Raw genomic sequence first — 20,663 nt, 5'->3', positions numbered from 1 at the left:
CCGCCCCGACCAATCGCAGCCCCCCGCCGGGGAGCTCAGCCAATCGAACTTGGGGGCGGGACCTGCTGGCTGCTATATAAGGGAGGGCTCTGAAGGCCCGCAGTGACGGGGCAGTTCGGCCGCCGTCCCCCAGTCGTGGTGTCGTCGCGTGGCGTCAGACTGGCACGATAATCGTGATGTCATCTTATGACGTCAGCCTGTCACGAGAGTTGTGATGTCATCGCATGATACCAGGCTGTCGCGATAGTCATGATGTCACTTGATTGCAGCACCATGTCATGACTGGCTATGGCACCAATCCTACTGCCAGCTCCTCACAGCTCCAGCAGGCCGGGAGAAGCCCTCCGTGACACAAACACCTGCCATGGACAAGAAGCCCTCAAAGTGGCAGGATGACATAGTATGGTGGCAGCCTGTCACCACGTCACAACACACCACGGCCTCGTTGTGCTGCTGCACACCCTGAACCGCTGCTTCTGCCACAGCCCTGGAGCACGGACTTCCCACAGCTTTTCCAGGGGGATGGCTCAGAAGGGAAGGGATTCCCTCCCCGAGCTATTTTCAACCACACTCAAAAATCATAAGCCTTCTGTCCATTACATACCCCCCACCTTGACATGAGAACTGCTTGTTTTTTTAAAACAGGTGCTGCCTGAAAATAAACTCCATTTTCCACCTCTCCCATTTCTGTGATTTCTGTTCTCACAGATGATTTTAGAAAAACGCACCTGCAATTTTTTCAATAAAATCAATTTAATGGAGCATATAGAGTAGATGACATCAATATGCTTTGATAGTTCCAATTTTTAATATGAAGAGAATACTAATTCTAGACAGAGAGTAAAAGGGGCCTTCTCATCATTCTACCAAAACATGTTAGACACAGTGTTACATATTCTTGGCATTTAGGTCAGATTAGTACTATACTTTTCGTTATGATTTTGGTTCTTTTATGTGATTATAAAAAGTACTAGGGCAGTTTCCAGTAAGTAGCCTCTATTACAACAAGCTGGTGTAACACTTTCAACCTCTTAACCTAAGTAAACATTCAAACTCCTCAATTTATAAGCAAGCCTGCAGAGGAATATCATAAAGGAAGCTTTACTAGTGAAGTATTTAGTTAATAAAATGCAGAAAAACTAAATACTATGCTTTCTGGCCATTTGGAAATAAAAACCAAACAAATGAGCAGGGAACTTCTTGTGTGTATTTACCTTATTTTTTTGCAGGTTTATAAGGCCCCCCCTACTGCAAGTTGGTTCGCAACTAGCGAAGCGTTCTTTTGCAAACATATATGGTACTAAAAGAGGACTTGATTCAGATCTGAGATAGAAGTCATCAATTTAAAAAAAATAAAAAAAGACAACTACAAAATAAACAAAAACCCAAACACACAAAGCCAAACCACAAAACAAGAAGAATTATATAATCTTTTAATTGTATTGTCATTTCATTGTACCCTCTTCAAACAAAAATATCAAATGAAAGGCATCCAGTTCCCTTATTCTGTTGCACTATACATGTTATGCAAATAAGAGCTGGGGTGGCATACAAAACAAATGTCGTTCTGGCTTTTCAAAACAGTTGAAAGAAGCAGACATTTAAAACATAGCTGGGAATTAACAGCCACAGAAGAACTTTGTAAATGACTGGTTAAATATGAAACACAGATGCAAAGGGGGAAGGGAAGCTGGGAAAGAAGAGGGGACAACAAATTTCCAGTTTGAGGCTGAAGAAGGAAAATCCCTAACACCTGTACACAAGTATCAACACGCTCAGTATTTACAGTCTGAGCATTACCAATGTTACAGATAAGCAACGTACTAAAAAAATAACTTAAAAAAAGCTATACAAATTGTACTTATAAATACTATATCTTTAAAACTAGTTATGTAGTGTAGGCTAAAAAAATGTTCACAGTTACTCTGGAGAGAGCTGTATATATATATATATATATTGCACAGTAAAAAAGTTCATTCAGTATACCATGTGTAAACAATTTTTATCTTCTTTGGCAATTTCAGAACTTAGAGGAGTATTTGCCATGAGCAAAAGCACTTGGGTACAAGGCACATCAAAAGCTTTTAAAGCTGCAAGATAAATCCATCTGACACTTTCCAGTTAGCACTGTCATTCTCTTTAAAAAGAACATTTACCTATCAGTTCAGAACAACACATTCTACAAGTATAACTCAGAGGTCTGGTGACAAACACATCAGCTGTTCTTGGCTGTTATTCGACAGTAACAGATTTGGCCAAATTTCTTGGAAAGTCCACCTAGAATGAAGAGACAGACTTTCAGTATGACAGAGTAATACTGACATTCTGCATTTGACAGTTCATTTAGTGTGCTCTTTCAGACTTCCTAATGAGTTCTGCTTTATTCTAGACACATTAACACACACAACAGGCTATAGATCTGCAGATAATGACTCGCAGCTGAATTCATCTGTGCTTCCAAAACCCGCCTAACAAATACATATTTGTTTTGCACAGGGTACCTTTCCAAAGCAGTCATCACTATCAAACTGACACACCAACACATCAACAAACCAAGCTGTGCAAAGCACTGACCTATTTTAAGTTAAACTACAATATCACATTTCAAGACTGAGTTCTCTGAAAAAGTCCCATTTGCACTCTTAACTAATCAAACTAAGCAAAAGAGCTTTAAAATTTTTTTAGAAGGATACTAATTTAAAAATACAAAACTGAAGAATTGGCACTGAAATGCCACCTCTATAACCACACTCACTATGAACTTCACTAGCTATTTTCATAGCTATCTCTTAGATATGCCATATAACTGGGTCTCTCACTTTACACTGGTAGGAGGAAGTTCAAAACTGCACTAAATGGAGTGTTAAATATAGAAAACACTTACATCATATCCTCTGAGAACAGCCAGGTGGAATGAAAGCAACTGAAGAGGAATGACACTCAACACTCCTTGAAGGCAGTCAACTGTATGAGGTAGCTCAATGGTTTTGTAGGCAAATTTTGAGCTTTCAGTGTCTTCTTTAGAGCACAGAATGATTGGACGACCCTGAAAATAAAATTTTGCATTGTTAAGTGAACAGCTAGCCTAGAACTACTTCGAAATATTGTTCATAGCATGCCTACACGTCTTTGAAGACACTCAATTAGCTAACAAAGGCAATACCAGTCTTGCATAATGGCTCTTGACTTTCACTATATTGTAAGACTTGAATGTTTTCACCCTGTAGAGTTTTAATATTAATTCCATTTGCTTCAAAACAGAAAAACCCCAAAACAAACAAACAAGCCATATGAAATCAGTTTTCACTGCTAATGTTAACCTGCAATAACAACCTGCAATGCAGATGTATCATCTCATTTACAACTTAATAATTAAAAATAATCAGCAGTACGTCCCTTTCCAGATGCACAGTCAGCAGCAATGCAGTGTGCACAATCTCTTTTCCTGTGACATGGTATAAGTTAATTAGTTAAACACCATACCTGCCGAGCAGTGACCTGTTGCAGAGCATTCTGGCACTTGGTGAAACAAGGATCCTTCATTATCACCATGATAACAGGCATTTGTTTATCTATTAGGGCTAAGGGCCCATGTTTCAGCTCACCAGCCAGGATACCTTCCGAGTGCATATAGGTGATTTCTTTTATTTTCTAAAAAAAATGAAATGCCTCAAATTATTACTAAATCAGCTGAGAAATGACAGCCACAAGAAGCAAAACACCAAGGCTGGACCTCTGCTACTTAAATACATGTACCCAGTATCAAGTAGTAGTGAAAACACACGGGTGTCTGCTGGGATTTCTAGCAGGCTGTGGGCAGCAGCAGAGCTCGCCCATGCACATGGAGTGACCAACAGGAATTTTAGGAACCAAACACCCAGCACAACCTTGGCTACTGCAGTCTACCTTTAACACATCAAACTCCTCTGAGAAATGGGTATGTGTCCATTTTACCAGAGCGTTCATAACATAATTCATGAGTTTCCTGCATGAGCATCTCTTCTCAACATCAGCACATTGCGTTTTTCTGATGTTGTTTTCAAATGGGTCAGCAACTTAAATTGTTAGTTTCTTGTTTTTAAACACTCATTAAACACTGTGTTTATTATGTGAAACAGGAAACTGATATCATATCCAGGTTCACCCTATGTATGTGTTGAATTAAATGCTCCTAGTTATAGATAGCAATTTTACTGCAGTAGAATTAAATTGTAATGAAATATTAGAAATAAACTATGTTGCAGAAGCCACAAAATCTCTTTTTCAAGAATATTAAACAATATTGAGAAGTTCCTACCAAAGCTCCTTCCAGACAAGTGGCATAATTATACCCACGACCCATAACCAGCAATGATCTTTGTTTGTACAGTTCAAGAGCCAAATCATGTATCTTCTCATCCAAGGACAAGACTTCTTTAATCATTTCTATTGAGGCACAGAAAAAAAAAAATTAATTTTTTTTAACTGGAAAAAATAGTTCACTTGTAGTAGAATGTTCTAATTATCTAATAGAATAAATACACTTAATACAATTCAACCATTAACTTAGCAACTTTGACTGCAGTTTAAGGATATTTTCTCCAGCCTTACAGTAATAAATTTAAAGCAACTATTGGTTTAAGCAGTGCTCATACATCCCATTTGAATTTCTAAAGGAAGTTGTGAAACATCCATTTGAAAGTCACTTTGAATTAGTTTCCTTTTATCCATCCTGATTTAAAGTGGGAGGCTTAAAAAATTTCTAACCATGAATTTAGGAGATCAAGTAATATTTCTCATACAAAACTACCTTATTGTAATTAGAAAACCCAACCCATGAAAATTCCAATCTTCCTGCCAAGTTTCTTGGAAGGGCGCTTGTAAAATTGGCAAATAGTGCAGAAATTAACAGTCCATTTTTCTCATATTGTCTGCCTTTCAGTATGAGGGGGAGAGTGAAACTTAAATGAGAAAGAAATATCCCTGAGTAGTATTTTACACTGCCAACATCCCCTACACCTCCTCAAACCCAAAATATCAATATACCTGGCAATGATTTTAGTCCAGTTATGATTTCCTGTCTCCTTTTCTGCAAGGAAATTCTGTCTTCAGACATCATTAGGCCAAACATTACAAGAGACACGAATTGGCTGGTATAAGCCTGCAGACAAAATAAAAACATTTAGCAGCTAATTCTGCAGAGAGTGAATATGATCTCAGTTTGAAGTGCTGCAATTAAAATTTTAATTGTATTCCACAGGGCTGAAGGATGAAAGTCAAACACTGAACAGCAATTACCTTTGTGCTTGCCACACCTATCTCAGGTCCTGCATTGATGTGCACACCACAGTCAGTCTCCCTGGATATAGAACTTCCAACTGTGTTTGTGATGCCAACTGTCAGAGCACGACGTTCTTTACAGTACCTCAAGGCCATGAGTGTATCTGCAGTTTCACCTGGAAAACATTCACATCTTGACTTCAGGTTGGCAGAGGATAATAATGATTCCTGAAAAGCATGAAATTCTACACAAGTGTGTTCTAAATAACTGTATCCACACTTACACGATGCAAAGTGCAATGGAAAGCAATCTTACAGCACTCACTCAACAGCAAATGCAGCTCACCTGACTGGCTTATAAAAAAGCACACGTCATCCCTGAATACAGGTGTATTTCTATCCAGGAAGTCACTGGCAAGTTCCACCATCACTGGTAATTCAGTTAATTCTTCCAGGACTTGTCGAGTCTGTATTCAAGCAGCACACAGTATTTGTTAATATTGCCACCTGCTAACATTTGGACATTTTACAAGTCAGAGAAAATCTAAATGGATTCTTAATAGAAGAGCTGGTAATTAGAGCTCACCAGAGCTTTAAAAACCAAGGTGGAAAAAGTTAGCTTCTAGCATGGTAGGTAATGTCATTGGAGCATTAATAAAGAATGTAGCACTAAGGAAAACTAAATAAAACAGTGAGACCCCTCAATGAAAGACAGAGTTTGAGATGGAAGAAAAAGCAGATGAAGAGCTGTTGTCTGAAATCCCAGTTATATGTGCATTTCAACCAAGGCTGGGAACATACAGCCACTGCAGCGTGGTAACTGGTCCCACAGCCAATAATGATCAGTCTTCGGCATCTTCTGATTTCCTTCAAGTGATCCTTCAGCCCCCCCAGCAGAACTGCAAACAAATAAATACACATATATCGATAGTGTGTTTAATTTTCTAGATAGCATGTTTACAAATTTCAAACTTAGTGCAGTTTGAAGGGCTGTTCTCAGTTACCTGTGCTGCTCTCAAAGTTCACCCTGCCTCTCATTGTGTTGACAACTGATTCTGGTTGTTCAAAGATTTCCTTTTGCATGAAGGCACTGAAGTTACCTATTTACAAAAACATGACATGGCAATGCTTAGCTTTGTTATTTTAAGTCTATTCCAGTTACAAAGAGAACTTCTAAGATGACCTGTGGTAACAAGCTAACTTGACTGTGTTAGCTTAAACAAAAGCTTAGAACAGGCAAGACGAAAGGAAGGATGGATAGTTCACTCTGGTTGGTTGGTTCCATCTCCCAGCACTGACAAGGTAAATAAATTCCTTCATAAGGAAACTGCTCTGTTCCACTTCAATTATTAATTTACAGTAAAACTTTGCCAACAACGACAACATGCTAACATTATTATATTTTCACTAAATACTGAAATGAATAGAAGTATCTATGACTTTTCCAAGGCTAAAATAGATAGGGTCCCAGACTGTCCATTCTCACTTAGTCTCAAAACTTGGAATTGTCATCCCCCAGTACAAACAGCCTGAATAAAAAGTAATTTTCACAACCAATTAGCAGTTTTCTGCCTCATCTACTGCATAAACAGTAACTGTCCATCTTTGGTGATACTCATTTACAGATGTTTCAACCCACCCTTCATGATTTGCTGCAATTCCATCTGCAAGGTCTGGATGGCCCGGGAAGGATCATCACTAGCTGAACGCTCCAGACGGTGAATTGAGAGTTTCCCATCAGTTACTGCTGCAATGTCATCATCTTCTAAGAAGATCACTCTGTTGGTGTGCTCAATGATAGCACTACAGAGAAAAAAACAGAAGCAAGACAAACCTGACGCGTCAGAGTTGGTAACAGCAAAGCAAATAAATATGCCACAAGAGCATTTCCAGCCTTGCTTCTCTCTTCCTTTCAGACCTAACTACAGACAGAGCCATCCTAAAGGCAATGGCTCCATCTGCTGCTCCTTCTGCACTCTCACAGCAACCCACAGCAGGAGGCTCAGGAACCACTGCTGCTCTGAAGTGGCCTCCCAGGGTCCCTGATGGATCCTGCTAAGGTCACGCTCTTGTTTCCAGATAAATGTGTGCCTGATGTCCAGGTTCCTGCCAAGCTTGGAACTGCACCGCTATTTTACTCCTCTGATACCTGAATTAAAGACATCATGACCCTGACTAACCTATAGTCTGCCCAAATGCTCAGCTGTTAAGTGTCCATTTGTACCCAAATTACTTTCCTACACTGGATGTATTTCACGTAGGGGTCAGCAACTGGCAGATACTGCACTTCTGAAGGTTTGTCAGCAGCATTTGAACTGCAAACATTTTTTGAGCATCTGAGCCTGGGGGCTTTCTGATGTTACCTGGATTAAAAGCTCTTCTTTCAGAAAGCCACAAGACAGCATAAGATTTTCAGAGCTCACTTTTAGTATTTTCAGAAAAGTTGAAGTACTTTTACTACCTTGCATCTGAAGCAAAGAAGAATTCTACTGCCTTATCCCCAACAGCATGAAGGCAGGTTGAGCTGTCCAGTCTTTTCATTCGGGAATTGCAGATGTTCTTCACATTCTCAATGTTGCCTATTAAAGAAATGAGACATTCTAAATGCAAAACCAGTTCTGTTCAAGTTAAGATTACAGACTATACAGGTTTGGGTATCACAGTTACAGAAATAGTTTGGGGTATGGGACTTTTACATGAACTACACATTCAGTAGTATAAAAATATCCTCAGCCAAGAAGCTATTTCTGGCATCAGCTGGTAGTTTTATGGTACAAGAACCAATTAACCTAATTTCTCATCATAAAGTAACAGTAATTTTAGTTCTTAAAAATATGTATTTTGATTTATCAACTTACATGTTCTATACAAAACAGGAATCTGTTCAGTTGAGAGTTTGTACTTGCTCCTAACCCCAATGAGCAAAGGACTGCCTCTCCTACAAAAAGCAAAACACTCAAGTTTATAAAGAAAAATGTGCATACAAAGAGGTTACAGGACATCTGTGAAGCTGAAAAGACAATATCCCATCTAGCTTCCTAAACAGGAAGAGCCTCCTTCAACCACGATCCTAAGGCCATTACATGTCAGGTGTTATATAAACTTGGTTCTTCTGCAAGATTCACCAAATATTATTATATGAGTAAGTACCATGTGCGTTGGTGATTCTTTACCCATAAACTACATCCAGGTATAGGAAATTGTATATGAACCAGCTGTTTTCTTTCCAGTAATCAGAAAACAGCTTAGTACAGGCTCCAATTTGAAATGTAAGTTTACTTTTCCTCTAAAGTGAGACAACGATAAACTCCCGTGCTCTTTAGAATTGAAATACTGTTACACTCTTTAGCCTTTCAAACTCAGAAACATCAACCATCACTACTGCACCTCTGAAACTGTAGAATATTAAGACCATTTTTTAACTATATGGGTTACATGTCACACTGAAGACCTTATTAAAAAAAAATCATAGGAATAAAAGAACAAGTCACACTCAGATTACAAGATTAGCTTCTCTTAAATCCCTCAGCCCTAAAAACCCAAACCTGAACCACATATAGAATAGTTCATTTCAGAAGATGTTCTCCAGTTGGAGTGATGGTACAGCTGGCTTTTTCACAATTTCAATGTAGTCTTATTTTAGACCACAGAAGCAATGGGCTTTTGGGTTGTAACATAAAAGAGTCTTTATTTCCACTGCTACGTCACTTGCTATGTTAATATCTTTACATTTCCTGAAAGCTGTTTTCCAAGTCATAAATAAAAGTAGAACTTACACAGAAAGACACCATAAATGCTATGACAGCTATAGAACTCTATTTGTATAACCTGTTACTATGATCGTCTTTTAGCCAACATGAATATACTTACCTCAGTCTTTACTCAATGGGAATTAAAACTGAGTAATATCCCTTCCCTCTCCCCTTTTTGATATAGGAAAAATGTTAGCACACTCTTAATACAAATTTAGAAACACTAGATACACTGAGATTCTTTATTGACTCACTGAGTTTTGGTTAATTAAGCACTTTAAACATCAATATTTTAGTATCTTTAAGAGATGCTGGCTTTTTTTTTTACCTAATAAAAAGCATGCATTATGTATAAAATGGACTTTTACTAACCTGGTAGCAACAGCTTCACCTGGGTAATGGATGCTCTTGAAAACCAATGCAAAAGCACCTTCCTGGAAACCATGAACACAGAGGAGAAAAAAAAGATCCTAAACAACTTATCTCAAATAGTTGCATCTCATTAAACTGGGGCCCCTCTCTGAAGAGGCACTGAAGGAACTGCTATCAGGAATCTCATCCTGGAGGGCAAACTGCACCTTTAAAGGAATTGGCTGTGGAGCAGAACAAGCTGACCTGCACATTAACAGTGCAACAGCTGAAAGATCAGGAAGCGAGCACTTAGCCTTTCTTTATAAATAAAAACAATAACTTCTAATGCAAAGGTTATGAAAATGTCAGAGATGTTACTCATAATCAACATGAAGAGTGTTAGACATTTACTTTCAGTCAGACCTTCAATCAGAATTTGCATGTAGAGCATTACCATTCAGTTTCAACTAAAAACCTGGAGTTACTATTTCTAGTTCAAGCAGCAAATTCTCATTAATGTATTTCAAAAACAAAACACACAAAAAATCCATAACACCATAAAAAAACCCAAAAAAATAACTCTATAGTACTAACAGAGCTGGCAAAATCCTGGAGGAGGATTCCCAAAGCAGGAGCCAAGGTCCCCCAACCCTGCAAGCGGGACAGAGATGGTGACATTCCCTCCTCTCACAGGGCTCCACTGAGAGCACTCTGCCCCTGTTCTGGGTCAGGTGAAGCCTCCCTTCCCCTCAGCTCTGGGCCTGCACTGCTGTTCCCTCTTGACCCACAAAGGGCTTGACTTCGTGTGGATTCCAGCCCTGCTCCAAGGAATCCTACAGAGCTGCTTTAAAGAGGAGACGGGGAGGTGAAAAGAGTGTAAGAAACTGCAGGAAGGGGAGGGAAAACATCTGCCCGGAGACTGGGGGAGGAAACAAAGCCAGCTTTCTCCAAGTTTGCAATGCATCTATCAAAGTTTTTAAGCATTCACATACTGAGTAACAGTAGATTCCCACTTCGCAGTTTGGAAACTAGTCCAGCTTCTTAGATCTATTTCCAAATAGGAGAGCCAAGGCATTGGCCAAACTTGAATCACAGCAGTGTTTCAACACGATCAGAATAACCTTTAAGAACACACTGCCATTTATGAGAGACTTTAACCCCCAGAGGCTCCTATTACTTTTTTTTTAAATTAAACTGCTTCATTAAAAAGCTGCATTAACTTCTTGCTAAAAAAACCAAACCAAGACAAAACAAAAAATTCCACAAACAAAACCCACTGCTACTGCAATTTAAAGATTTAACAGTGAAAAGCCTTTAAAGTCCCCAAAATTTTAATATCATTTCTTGGTCTATTAAGCATTGTTTAGAAGCCTAAAAGTGTTATTTGCAGCACCTTCTAAGAACTCCTGCAGAGGATCTTAATGCATAAGGCAGAATGCTAAGGAACCCCACACGTAGCTTATACTGTGGTACAGGAAAAAAAGTAATTTCCCACTTACCAACTGTTGAATAACTCTCTCTACCAAGGCTGAAAAGCTGGTGTCTTCACTTTCTCTGTTGTCATACATGTATTTGATCAATTTGGGGATTGTTTCTGTATCCGTTTCAGATTCAAATTCATAGCCTTTGCTCTCCTGAAATACCATATAGAAGGGTAAAAATTGTGTCCATCCTCAGGCCAGAAATGCTGAAGGGCCTCTCAGCTGCCTCCCACCAGAAACTGCAGAGTCAGACAGCTCGGAGCACTACATTGGACCAGTGGATACAAATCACTACAGATAAAATACAAGGACTTATTGTGCCATAGATAATCTTTGGGAAATACTGTAATAAGACACGTAGTAAGACTTGCTTAGCATCTGTCAAGCCCCAAGAGACAGGAGAGAGCCCACTCCACATACCCTCTCAAAGAATTTCAGCACAAACTGCTACTCTACTCATAAATACTTTGCATTTAGGATTACAGGAACATATTGCATGTACTAGCTCCTGAGCATCTTTATTAGGCAGACTCTTTCACACAGCTTATTTATGATATCAAGAAACTTGAATTCAAGTTCCATCGAAGTCATGAAAGATCAGATGGTACTTTGGAGGAGTATTAATGTTCTAGTTTTAGAATCAAGTTGCCACAAACTCACCAGAAATTTTCTCAGGTCCTTATAGTTTGTGATGATTCCATTATGGATGACAACAAATTCTAAGAGAAAAAAATAGGTGTATGTAGTCATGAGCAATGAAAAATTAAGATATTTAATTCAGAACACAAAATTACAAGGGGAAAAAAGCTTAGAAGTACACTTGAAACTGTAGCTATAGCTTTCAGACCTACAGTTTATCACAATATGGACAGCAGAAAGCAGAAGCTTACAAATTCTAAAAGCATACAAAGGCAGTTCCAAATGAAGAGAGTTCTAAACAACACCCAGTAGAAGAGCACCAAGCAATCTCAAGTAAAGAATGATTTGAAATCTCCCTTTTCTGGCCCAGGCAATATTGACACATTTCTATTTTCAGTCTCACCTTTCAAAACAAGAATGTTGTACTTCAATTAACATGCAATTTTCAGAGAACAGATCTCATTAATTTTTAGTGTTACTTTAGCCTGAGAAGAGGCTGTTTTATACATGTTTAAGCTAAATAGAATGGCAACAGCTTAGCCCTAGTACAAAAAATAGATATCATAACAATAGTGAGAACCTATGTGCTCTGTGGATTGAATCATTTCAGATCCATGTGGTTTGAGTGCTCCAGAGATTACATACCATTCCTTTTATCTGATCTCTGAGGGTGACTGTTTATTGCGCTTGGTACTCCGTGGGTCGCCCAGCGAGTATGAGCAATTCCAAAATGTGTTTCAAAATCTGTTTTTGAATCCAGGTCATCTTGTTCTATACAGGAGAAAATCAGTTTACTGAATAATTAATGTTGCCTCTCTCTCTCTCTCTCTCTCACACGCACACACAATTAGTAAAACACAAAGAGAATTCCTACAGGCAAAACTCTAAAAGCTATCTTCTGGCTTTTTTTTAAACCATTTGCTTTCTTGACATTATACTTCCAAAAGTCCAAGCTACTGTGATTAAATCCTTGCTTGCCAAGACTTGAGCGTTTTTAGCCAATACTAACAGCCAGGCTAACAGACCCCATTACTACAAATTATAATGTAAATGTATTAAAACACAACTTCAGCTTTTCACAGATGGAAGCACTGCATAAAGCAGATTGTGATGACAGCCAGCTGCTTAAATGGTTGTAAATTCTGTCAGAGTGCATGTTTCAGCCATGCAGCACAGAAATCTCATGAGTAAAGCACCAAAGACACCCAGCTTTGGAACAAAGGAGCAACCAAAAGAAGGGAGTATAAACTGACAATTTCACAGTGCTATATCTGAAGGTCAGCTTGCTTTTTGAGCGCAGATTTGAGGGGCACAAAAAATTCAGCTGCTTGGAGTCCCCAGTGCAGTTATTGCTGACACAAAATCGTAACTGCAATTTTATGGTCTGACTTTCTGCTGAGATGCAGATGGTATCTGACTGGGAGGCCAAAGTAAAGGGGTCATTTTTAACACTTACTGTACAGCTCTTCTTCCAGGGCCTTTACTTTTCCTCTTTTTTTAACTAGTTTGATGAATCTTTCTTTATCTTCATTATTATTTCCATCAATTGCGACTCCTACAGCACAGGACATAGTCATTAAGTGTTATTTAAAGCATGAAATACACTAGAATAAGGAAAAGGCTGAGAAAATACAGGCTCACACCACTGAAATGAGTATTTTTAAATTACCCTTTAAAGGGATATATTTGAAGTCTGTTCCTAGACCTGTGCATGTTCAGATGAAACTACCTCAAGTCTATATCCATTGCACAGATTAAAACATACATGAGCCATCTCAAATTGTGGTTGGCAACAGACTGAAATACCTTGCCTGATGAAATGAGCCAACTCAAATTTAAGACAAATTTAATCTTCCCCATCCTTCACTGGGATTCACATGCACAAAAAAGGCTGAGGCACAAACTACATGGCCCTATATAGAGATCTTCTTCCACACCCTGTTTGTTTTGCTTATGTGTACTAACCTCAACCACCTAATTACAAAGCTAAACACCCAGTTTTAAGTCCTGAGGAAAGCTGTAGCACTCCAAGAACCAAGCTAATTAGTTCTGATCTGTTAATCTGTAGAATAAAGAAAGAAAAATCCAAGACGCCAGACACTGAAAGCACCCAAAAAAGTAATGGAACGAACTATTGTTTGCTAAAATTAATTTGTTGAGTTCGTTAACATACCTGCAGAGTCATATCCTCTGTATTCCAGTCTCTGTAATCCTTTTATCAGGGTTTCATATATTTCCTTCCTAGTGCGAGGCACTCTGTAGTTTAGATAAGCAAAAATTCCTGTTTAAAGAGAAAAGAGGAAGGAGGGGGGAAAAGAAGCAAAGGCTTTTAAAAAAAAATTTCATCACTCCAGTCTCAATTTAAAACTCTTTAAAAGTAGTATCAGGGAGAAATCCTAGGGGCACCCAACCTCCCATTTAGTGCAATTCCTCCTAATGCATTTTTAAATTGAAAGAATTCAAATACAGTAAAGGACTCAGAAGCCTCATTTCAGCACAAACTCTACTGTCAAGTTTCACTCTCCTCATGTTACCCACCAAGAGTTAAACAGTTAGGAGAGGTTAAAAAAATTCTACTTTTCATGAAAACCACAGCTGAAAATGGGAACATTGTGATCTATTTCATATCCAGACATTCAAAGAAGGAATATATTCACCAGTACTAACACAAGGAGACTTTTGTAATCCAAGTCATGGCCTTAAATACCCATGGGTAGGTACAAGGCACAGCATCTATTTCTGAAAGGCTCCAGCTTAATCCTGTATACAACAGTCACTCCAGCAGAAAAAGAATGGAGAAGAAAACATGAGGAAAGGGCAGAAGTCAACAGGGTAGGCCAACAAAGGAAAGAAACAGAAGGTACAAAACAGGGTCACCCAAAACACAAGCACTCCCCCCTGTGCTGCCTCAGCACAATCCCGCCTGCCAAACCCAGCCAGGCACACAAGAGCCCTGTGCCTGCCCCGTGTCAGCTCCTCCAGGGGCATCGCAAGGAGAGCCGTGAACTCACTCCCTGCCTACTCGGCAAACAGTCGAGCCTGAGAAGAGCCTGAGAGTCTGATCCCTCTTCTCTTGAATAGACCAGTCATCAACCAAGAAGAGGCTTTTTTAGTTTGGGGCTTGGTTCTCCACCCTATTTTTTTTTTTTTTCTGGAAAGCAAAAGTACACTGGCATTTTCTTGTTAGAAGGATGTTGAGGATGTTGTTTTATCTTTAGAAAAGGTGTAATAAAAGAGTCACCTGCAAAGGAAAACACAGCCATTCCTTTTCTCTGCCTACTGCTCTCCCTGGGATTCTGATATTTATATGGATACATTAGGCCCTCTTATTAACTCTTGCAAATCTGTATCCCAGTAAAACAGAAACAACTAATTTCACTGTTTCAACAGTTTCTCCAAGCAACAAGTCAGGACTGGAGACTACAGTTAGAAAAAAGCCAGACTTTAAGAGCTCAACAGATAAGCAGTTCAGATGAGTGTTTTAGATAGAGAAAGCCTTTGTTTGAAATTTAACACCCTCTTCCCCCTCAATTAAGGCTTTTGAACTGTAAATGGCCATAGTGAAGAAGCTGTTATAATGATACACCAATAAATCTCCCTTATAAATATTGCTGTGAATTTGGTTACTCCACTGGTTTATAAGCTATTAAAACTGTTGATTTGACAGTGAGACAAAGAGAGTATTGCATTTGCCTCTGAATGTTTTGGAAGGATTAAAGGGTGGATAATACTTTTCTGCTTCAGAAGTGAGATTTATGAGGAGCTCAGCCTAATTATTTCTAGTGCATCCAACATTAACAGAGACATTAAGACAATAGTTGCATTTAAGGAGGAATTTGGGAATTTGAACTGCTTAATACTGTTCTTCATGGATGCTTTGAAAAATAATGCCTCTTGTTATAAGCAGTCACTTCAGATTGAGAGCCTGTTGATCATTTTTCCAGATAGATATTTACCGTTCTCTGGCACTAATCACCAACCTCAAGAGCAGCATTCTTCAATTTCTTCAGTACAAATTTCTCAACATCATTCCAAAACATTGCCACACACCTCATTCCAGATCCAGCTCTACTTTCTAGGCCAAATTTCAAAAGGAATTTAAGCCTCAACATCCTTGTATGTTCCATGTGGCATCTTTCACTACACAGAGCTCCAGGAAGAACCTTCCTCTGGGACCGTCCTTACAATGCTACCATTGTGCTGCAATTGTTAAAAAGATCCTTGTTTCCAGGGAATTGTAGCTGCACTTCCACACACGTGCATTAGAAGATGCAGAAGTCACCAGAGGCCATTTAAAATGAAAACAATTGCAGCAGCCTGACTTCAAAGGACATGTTATAAACTCTTTCAGTTAAGGGAAATAAATCTTACTCTAAGCACTGAGAGTAACACTTTCTCTAGTACGTTTCTGTTTCATAATTTATCCACTCACATATTTTTTCCCTCCTCTGTCATCATTTTGGCCAGATTTAAAGCACATTACTCAAGTCGTGTAGAAACAACTTCTGATAAAGACTCCTTGTAACTTAATTCTTTCTGGACACACACCAGTATGACTGAATCTCAGTTGAATCATACTTATGATAAGAGTTTTGTGAGGCTAACAAGTTACTTTATGATGCCCTCCCCAAGGTATTAGATGCCGTTTCCAGATCTTGCTTCCCTAAGAAGACTCAAAAACATAAAATCCAGGAAAAGCACCCAGTAAGTGTTTTACTAGGACACTGGCCTCTTGATCTGAATGTTAAATCCAGTTTATAACTTTCCATAATTACAGTTTGCTTAGAAGGATGAACTAGGTCAATCACATATGGCTTACCTTTAGAAGCAGATACTAAAAACAGAAACAGAAGGTTGTAAAAAAGTTACTAAAACCAGCTTCAATCACGTGCAGACACTGAAAGCAAGGCTCTCCCTTTACATGCCTTTAGAGCTTCCCCTTTCAGGATTACAAGCAGAGCGTCAAGAAGAGGAAAAGTAACTTGAGTATTTTTAGTGGGAAAATTCCACAAGAACTCCTGCAATTGCATGACTTCACCAAAATCAAGAAGGGGGCAGCCTATACTTTAAGTTTGAACAAAATTATTTATTTTTTGAAAAATAAAATGATGCCTCTCTTGGGGTAAGCACATTGTTGATGCCAGAAACTTAGCTTTGAGAGAGTCTCAACTTCATATCCTGATGAAAATAACTTTGATTTAAAATGGGTAGATCATCAATTTACATCTTGACTGTTTTTTAAACCCTGAATACTTTTGCTTTAATACTTTTGCTATGCTGTCTTCTTACATGTAAGAATGATAACATCTCAACTTTGCTTCCTTAGGAGCATGTTTATAGCACTATTTATGACCTATGTATTTTCAAAACATAATAAAACGGCTATAAATCTTCACATGCTACCTGAAGCCAAAGAAAACACAATAGGGTGTATTATCAGCACTTAAACCTGGAAAGATATGAAAAAATAAAACAACAACAAAAAAGTAATTTAGAAACTGCTGGTTGCAGTCTCAAGAACTCCTACACTCCCTACAGAGATCAGCATAGCAGGCTGGAGGATATCTTTCATGAAAAGGGATGTAATATAAAAGGTCTCTAAATGCTGATGGGAAAAAAACTAGCTCTGCTCTTACTTACCCTTCGTGAACTGCTGCTCTTTGCCATTTCATACTGAGTCACTTACTCCACCCCAAATCGGACGTTTCACTGAACTCCTTGAACACTGTTAACATCTTCATTTCCCAATCAATACACAGCCCAGACACACAAAGTTTCTGATATTACCATTACCTGTCTCACTCAGTGGGAACACTTTAGGATGTATCAGGCACTGGGCCAGGTCTCTCACCTGAAGGGGTTTTGTTTAGAAGACACCGAGTTTGTCTCACTGATAGTGATCTGTCACGTAGGAGCTCAAACAATAGGAGTTGAAACAATATCACCTCGTGTTTCAAGCGAAAGAGGATTCCTCAGCTCCTTGCTCTGTCTGAGGTTACAATTAAAAAGGATGTGGAGGCAAGGAAAAGATACCTAATTCCAAAAGTTCAATTTTAGGAGCAGTAACTCAATTCACTTTCAGTCTGCATCCCACAAAAGAGGTTTTGTTGATGACGACTAAGAAGTACAAGTGCAAATTTTTCTACTTTCACCAGACCTGAGAAGATCTGTCAGGGACAGATAGGCGAAGTTTCACTAAACTTTCCTCCTTAACTAAATACAACTGCATTAGCAGCTTCTGAACCCACACTTTGATTTCAATCTGATCCAAAGCATATCTAAGCAACTGTATACACAGTGTAGGAATTATCTTTACCATCTCATCTTTATTAGGTACAATGACGTGAATAAACTCAAAACAGCTAAGAATTAAGCTCCTTCACTGCCTTTGTTTGAAAGCCACAAACTCTCCCTTATCGCTGCTCTTGGGAAGTGAATCACGATTAATCAACCCCTAGTCCCGGATTAGGAAAGACAGAGCCCAACGCCTCCCGTGCATCAGAGGCAGCGGGACCGGGAGCAGAGGTTAACCACGCACCCCGGGCACCCCTGGAGCAGCCGGGCGGTGGGAACGGGGCGATTTCCATCCCAAGAGCCGGGGACGCGCCGCCAGGCACGGGGGGCTCGGGGAGAGAGGAGCGGAACAGCGATCGCCGCTCCTTGGGAGAACGGGCGGGCCGAGGGGCCTCACCTTCACCTGCCAGGCGCTCCCTGTCCTTCCCATCCCCCAAATGGACACAGCGGGGCCAGTCCCGAGCGAACCCGCGGCCCCGACAGCGCTGGGCTCGGGACAAAGCGGCCCCTGTCGAAGCTCGGCCCGCTCTGCCCGCGGCTCCGGCACTCACCGCACATGGTGGCAGCGCACGGTCCCTCCCGCTCCTGCAAACGCGGCTGTCGCCGGCGCGGCCCCGCCGCCTGCGGCTCTTATAGCTCCGGTTATAGGGCCGGGCCGGCCCTGCCTCCCCCGCCCCCTGCCCGGGCCCCCGCAGGGGCAGAGCTCGGTGGGGCCGCGGCCACTCCCGCCCTGCCCTGCCCGGCCCGGCCGAGCTCCGCTCACGGGCAGTCACGGAGTTACGGAGTTACTAAGCTTGGAAAAGACCTCCCAGATCACCGAGTCCAGCTTTTGACCGATCACACCTGGTCGAACAGAGCACTAACTGACACGTCCAATCATTTCTTGAACACCTCCAGGGATCGGGACTCCACCACCCCCCCCTCCACCCTACCCCCCCCCCCCCCCCGGCAGTCCGTTCCAATGCTTGGCATCCCTTTCCATGGAAAAATTCTACGTGATGTCCAACCTGAACCTTCTCTGGCACAGCTCTAGGCTACATCCTCTAGTCATGTCAAGACAGGATGAATCCCGTGTCCTCCTCAGGTCTGGTGACTCAGTCCAACTCAGGGATTTCCGGGGTGACACGAACCCCAGAGAGACCTGGCTGTGTGACCATGGGCGGCACAAGGAGTTTTTTGTGCCCTGATTCTGGTTTTCCACCTCACAGTGCCATGAAGGAGCAGGACAGGCAGCAAAGAAGTCCGTCCTGTCAGAGCAGCCCCTCTTGGAGCTGGGCAGGGGAAGGGATCCCCCGTCCTCCAGCCACAAGAATTTACAGACACGCTCAGCAGCCACCTGTGTCCGCACAGGCAGGACGGGGAGCTCCTGCCCCGTGCTCGGCTGAACGTGGTCACCAGGCTCACCTGAGGGAGAGCCTAAAATCCTGCTCAGCCCGTGGTCTCCTCCATGTACTTGGCAAGAAAGAAACCGCTCCAGGAGCCTTGTCCAGCTGCTGCCTCCTGGTCCAGGCTCTCTCCTGGGGGCAGGCACTGCAAGAAGGAGGAAGGCCATGGCCCCTGGCGCAGGGTCAGGTCTGCAGACATGGCCCATGCAGTGTCTCGAGCTTTATCTTCTTTTAAAGAAACTCATCTCTTATCTCAGAGTGCCTCCTCTAACCAAAAGGAATGAATGGTGGCTTTTAAAGCGAGCGCCTTGCAGCACACTTGGACTGACAGCATTCACAGAGCAGCTTAAGCCATTATTCGAACAAACATGACTTTTAAAAATACACAAAGTTTCACGAAATAGTTTCTTCTTCCTTATTACAAAGTACCAAAGTATTTTATAGACATGATCCTAGTTATCTCATAGAGTTCTTGAAATTCAAGTGTGAGGTGTCTTATTTAAGCTAGACTTTAATGGCTCTTTTCCTCTTGCATCTGTTTTTGCAGATAATTTTAAATCTAAATTAGTGATTCCCTCAAACTTTGTCACTTTTCATCTTGATGGAGAAGTTGAATGAAGGATAAAGATTGGAACATTAACATTTCAATTACAAAAAAACCCTTTTTGTGCCACTTTAAGAAAGAGAAACTTTGTCTCAATTTTAAGGTAAAAAACTATGTTTAAAATATTTCCAGGTCATAAAATTTAAGGTGTTTAAATTCTCTTTTAAATTAATTTATGTAAGGAATACATTAAGTGTATTTTTTACTTAATGTGTGAAACAGCTATGCACACCATACTCCTTAAAAACCAGTATTTCCTTCCCCCAGTCTCCCAGAATAAGACCAAACAGGGCCATGATTTGCAGCGTTGCAGTCCCGGCTCTGTCACTGACCTGCAACGTGACATCGTGACATCAGGCAAGTCATTTTGACACTCCATTCCAGTTTTTCTTGTCTGTTTGGGTAACTGCTCCTCCTCTAAAGTAATCTCTGATCTTGCTTCCCCCAGGCCAGCCAGAGTGGAGGGGGACATTCCTAATTGAAGCTCTGCATATTAAGTAGCACTGCTATTTATATTAAATTATATACAATAAAGGTAAACTTTTTATTTCTTCCTTGTGGAGCATTTTAACTAATGAGTGATGCAGTCAGTAGGAAAAAACCCTTGTTTTTTTTTAACATCACTGCAATACTAATTGCCAAAGATCACGAGTTAGGGCCCAAAATTCCACTCATGCAAGACATTTCATGTTTCCATGTGACATTCCCGGGGAGAAAACTAAACAAAATGAGATTCAACTGCTAGTAAGAACTGCATTAATTAGCGGTTACTGTGTCACCTTGGTAACTTATCAGTCAACACTTCCCAGACACATTTGTCTGATGCCATTTGGCTTTTACATGACTTTTTGGAAGTGCATTAGAGAGTACACTAATTCTTTTTACTGGTGGGTTTGTT

The 20,663-nt window shown here is 40.5% G+C and overlaps 1 protein-coding gene across 1 annotated transcript; it reads right to left on the bottom strand.

Annotated features, from left to right (window-relative positions):
• Positions 1 to 1,416: 1,416 nt before the first annotated feature.
• Positions 1,417 to 18,431, bottom strand: GFPT2 (glutamine-fructose-6-phosphate transaminase 2). The gene is made up of 19 exons (XM_039559818.1): positions 18,328 to 18,431; positions 13,656 to 13,763; positions 12,939 to 13,037; positions 12,128 to 12,253; positions 11,504 to 11,562; positions 10,862 to 10,996; positions 9,384 to 9,445; positions 8,118 to 8,197; positions 7,721 to 7,838; positions 6,899 to 7,062; positions 6,264 to 6,359; positions 6,061 to 6,158; positions 5,606 to 5,726; positions 5,278 to 5,435; positions 5,026 to 5,140; positions 4,298 to 4,425; positions 3,484 to 3,651; positions 2,885 to 3,046; positions 1,417 to 2,277 (listed from the first exon to the last, which is right to left on the bottom strand). Exons 1-19 carry the CDS (start codon positions 18,332 to 18,334, stop codon positions 2,233 to 2,235), a joined length of 2,049 nt encoding a protein of 682 aa, XP_039415752.1. The 5' UTR covers positions 18,335 to 18,431; the 3' UTR covers positions 1,417 to 2,232.
• Positions 18,432 to 20,663: the final 2,232 nt, after the last annotated feature.

The sequence above is a fragment of the Corvus cornix genome, chromosome 13 (genome assembly GCF_000738735.6).
Source record: "Corvus cornix cornix isolate S_Up_H32 chromosome 13, ASM73873v5, whole genome shotgun sequence".
Lineage (NCBI taxonomy): Eukaryota > Metazoa > Chordata > Aves > Passeriformes > Corvidae > Corvus > Corvus cornix.
This window is presented reverse-complemented; position numbering and strand designations above follow the sequence as displayed.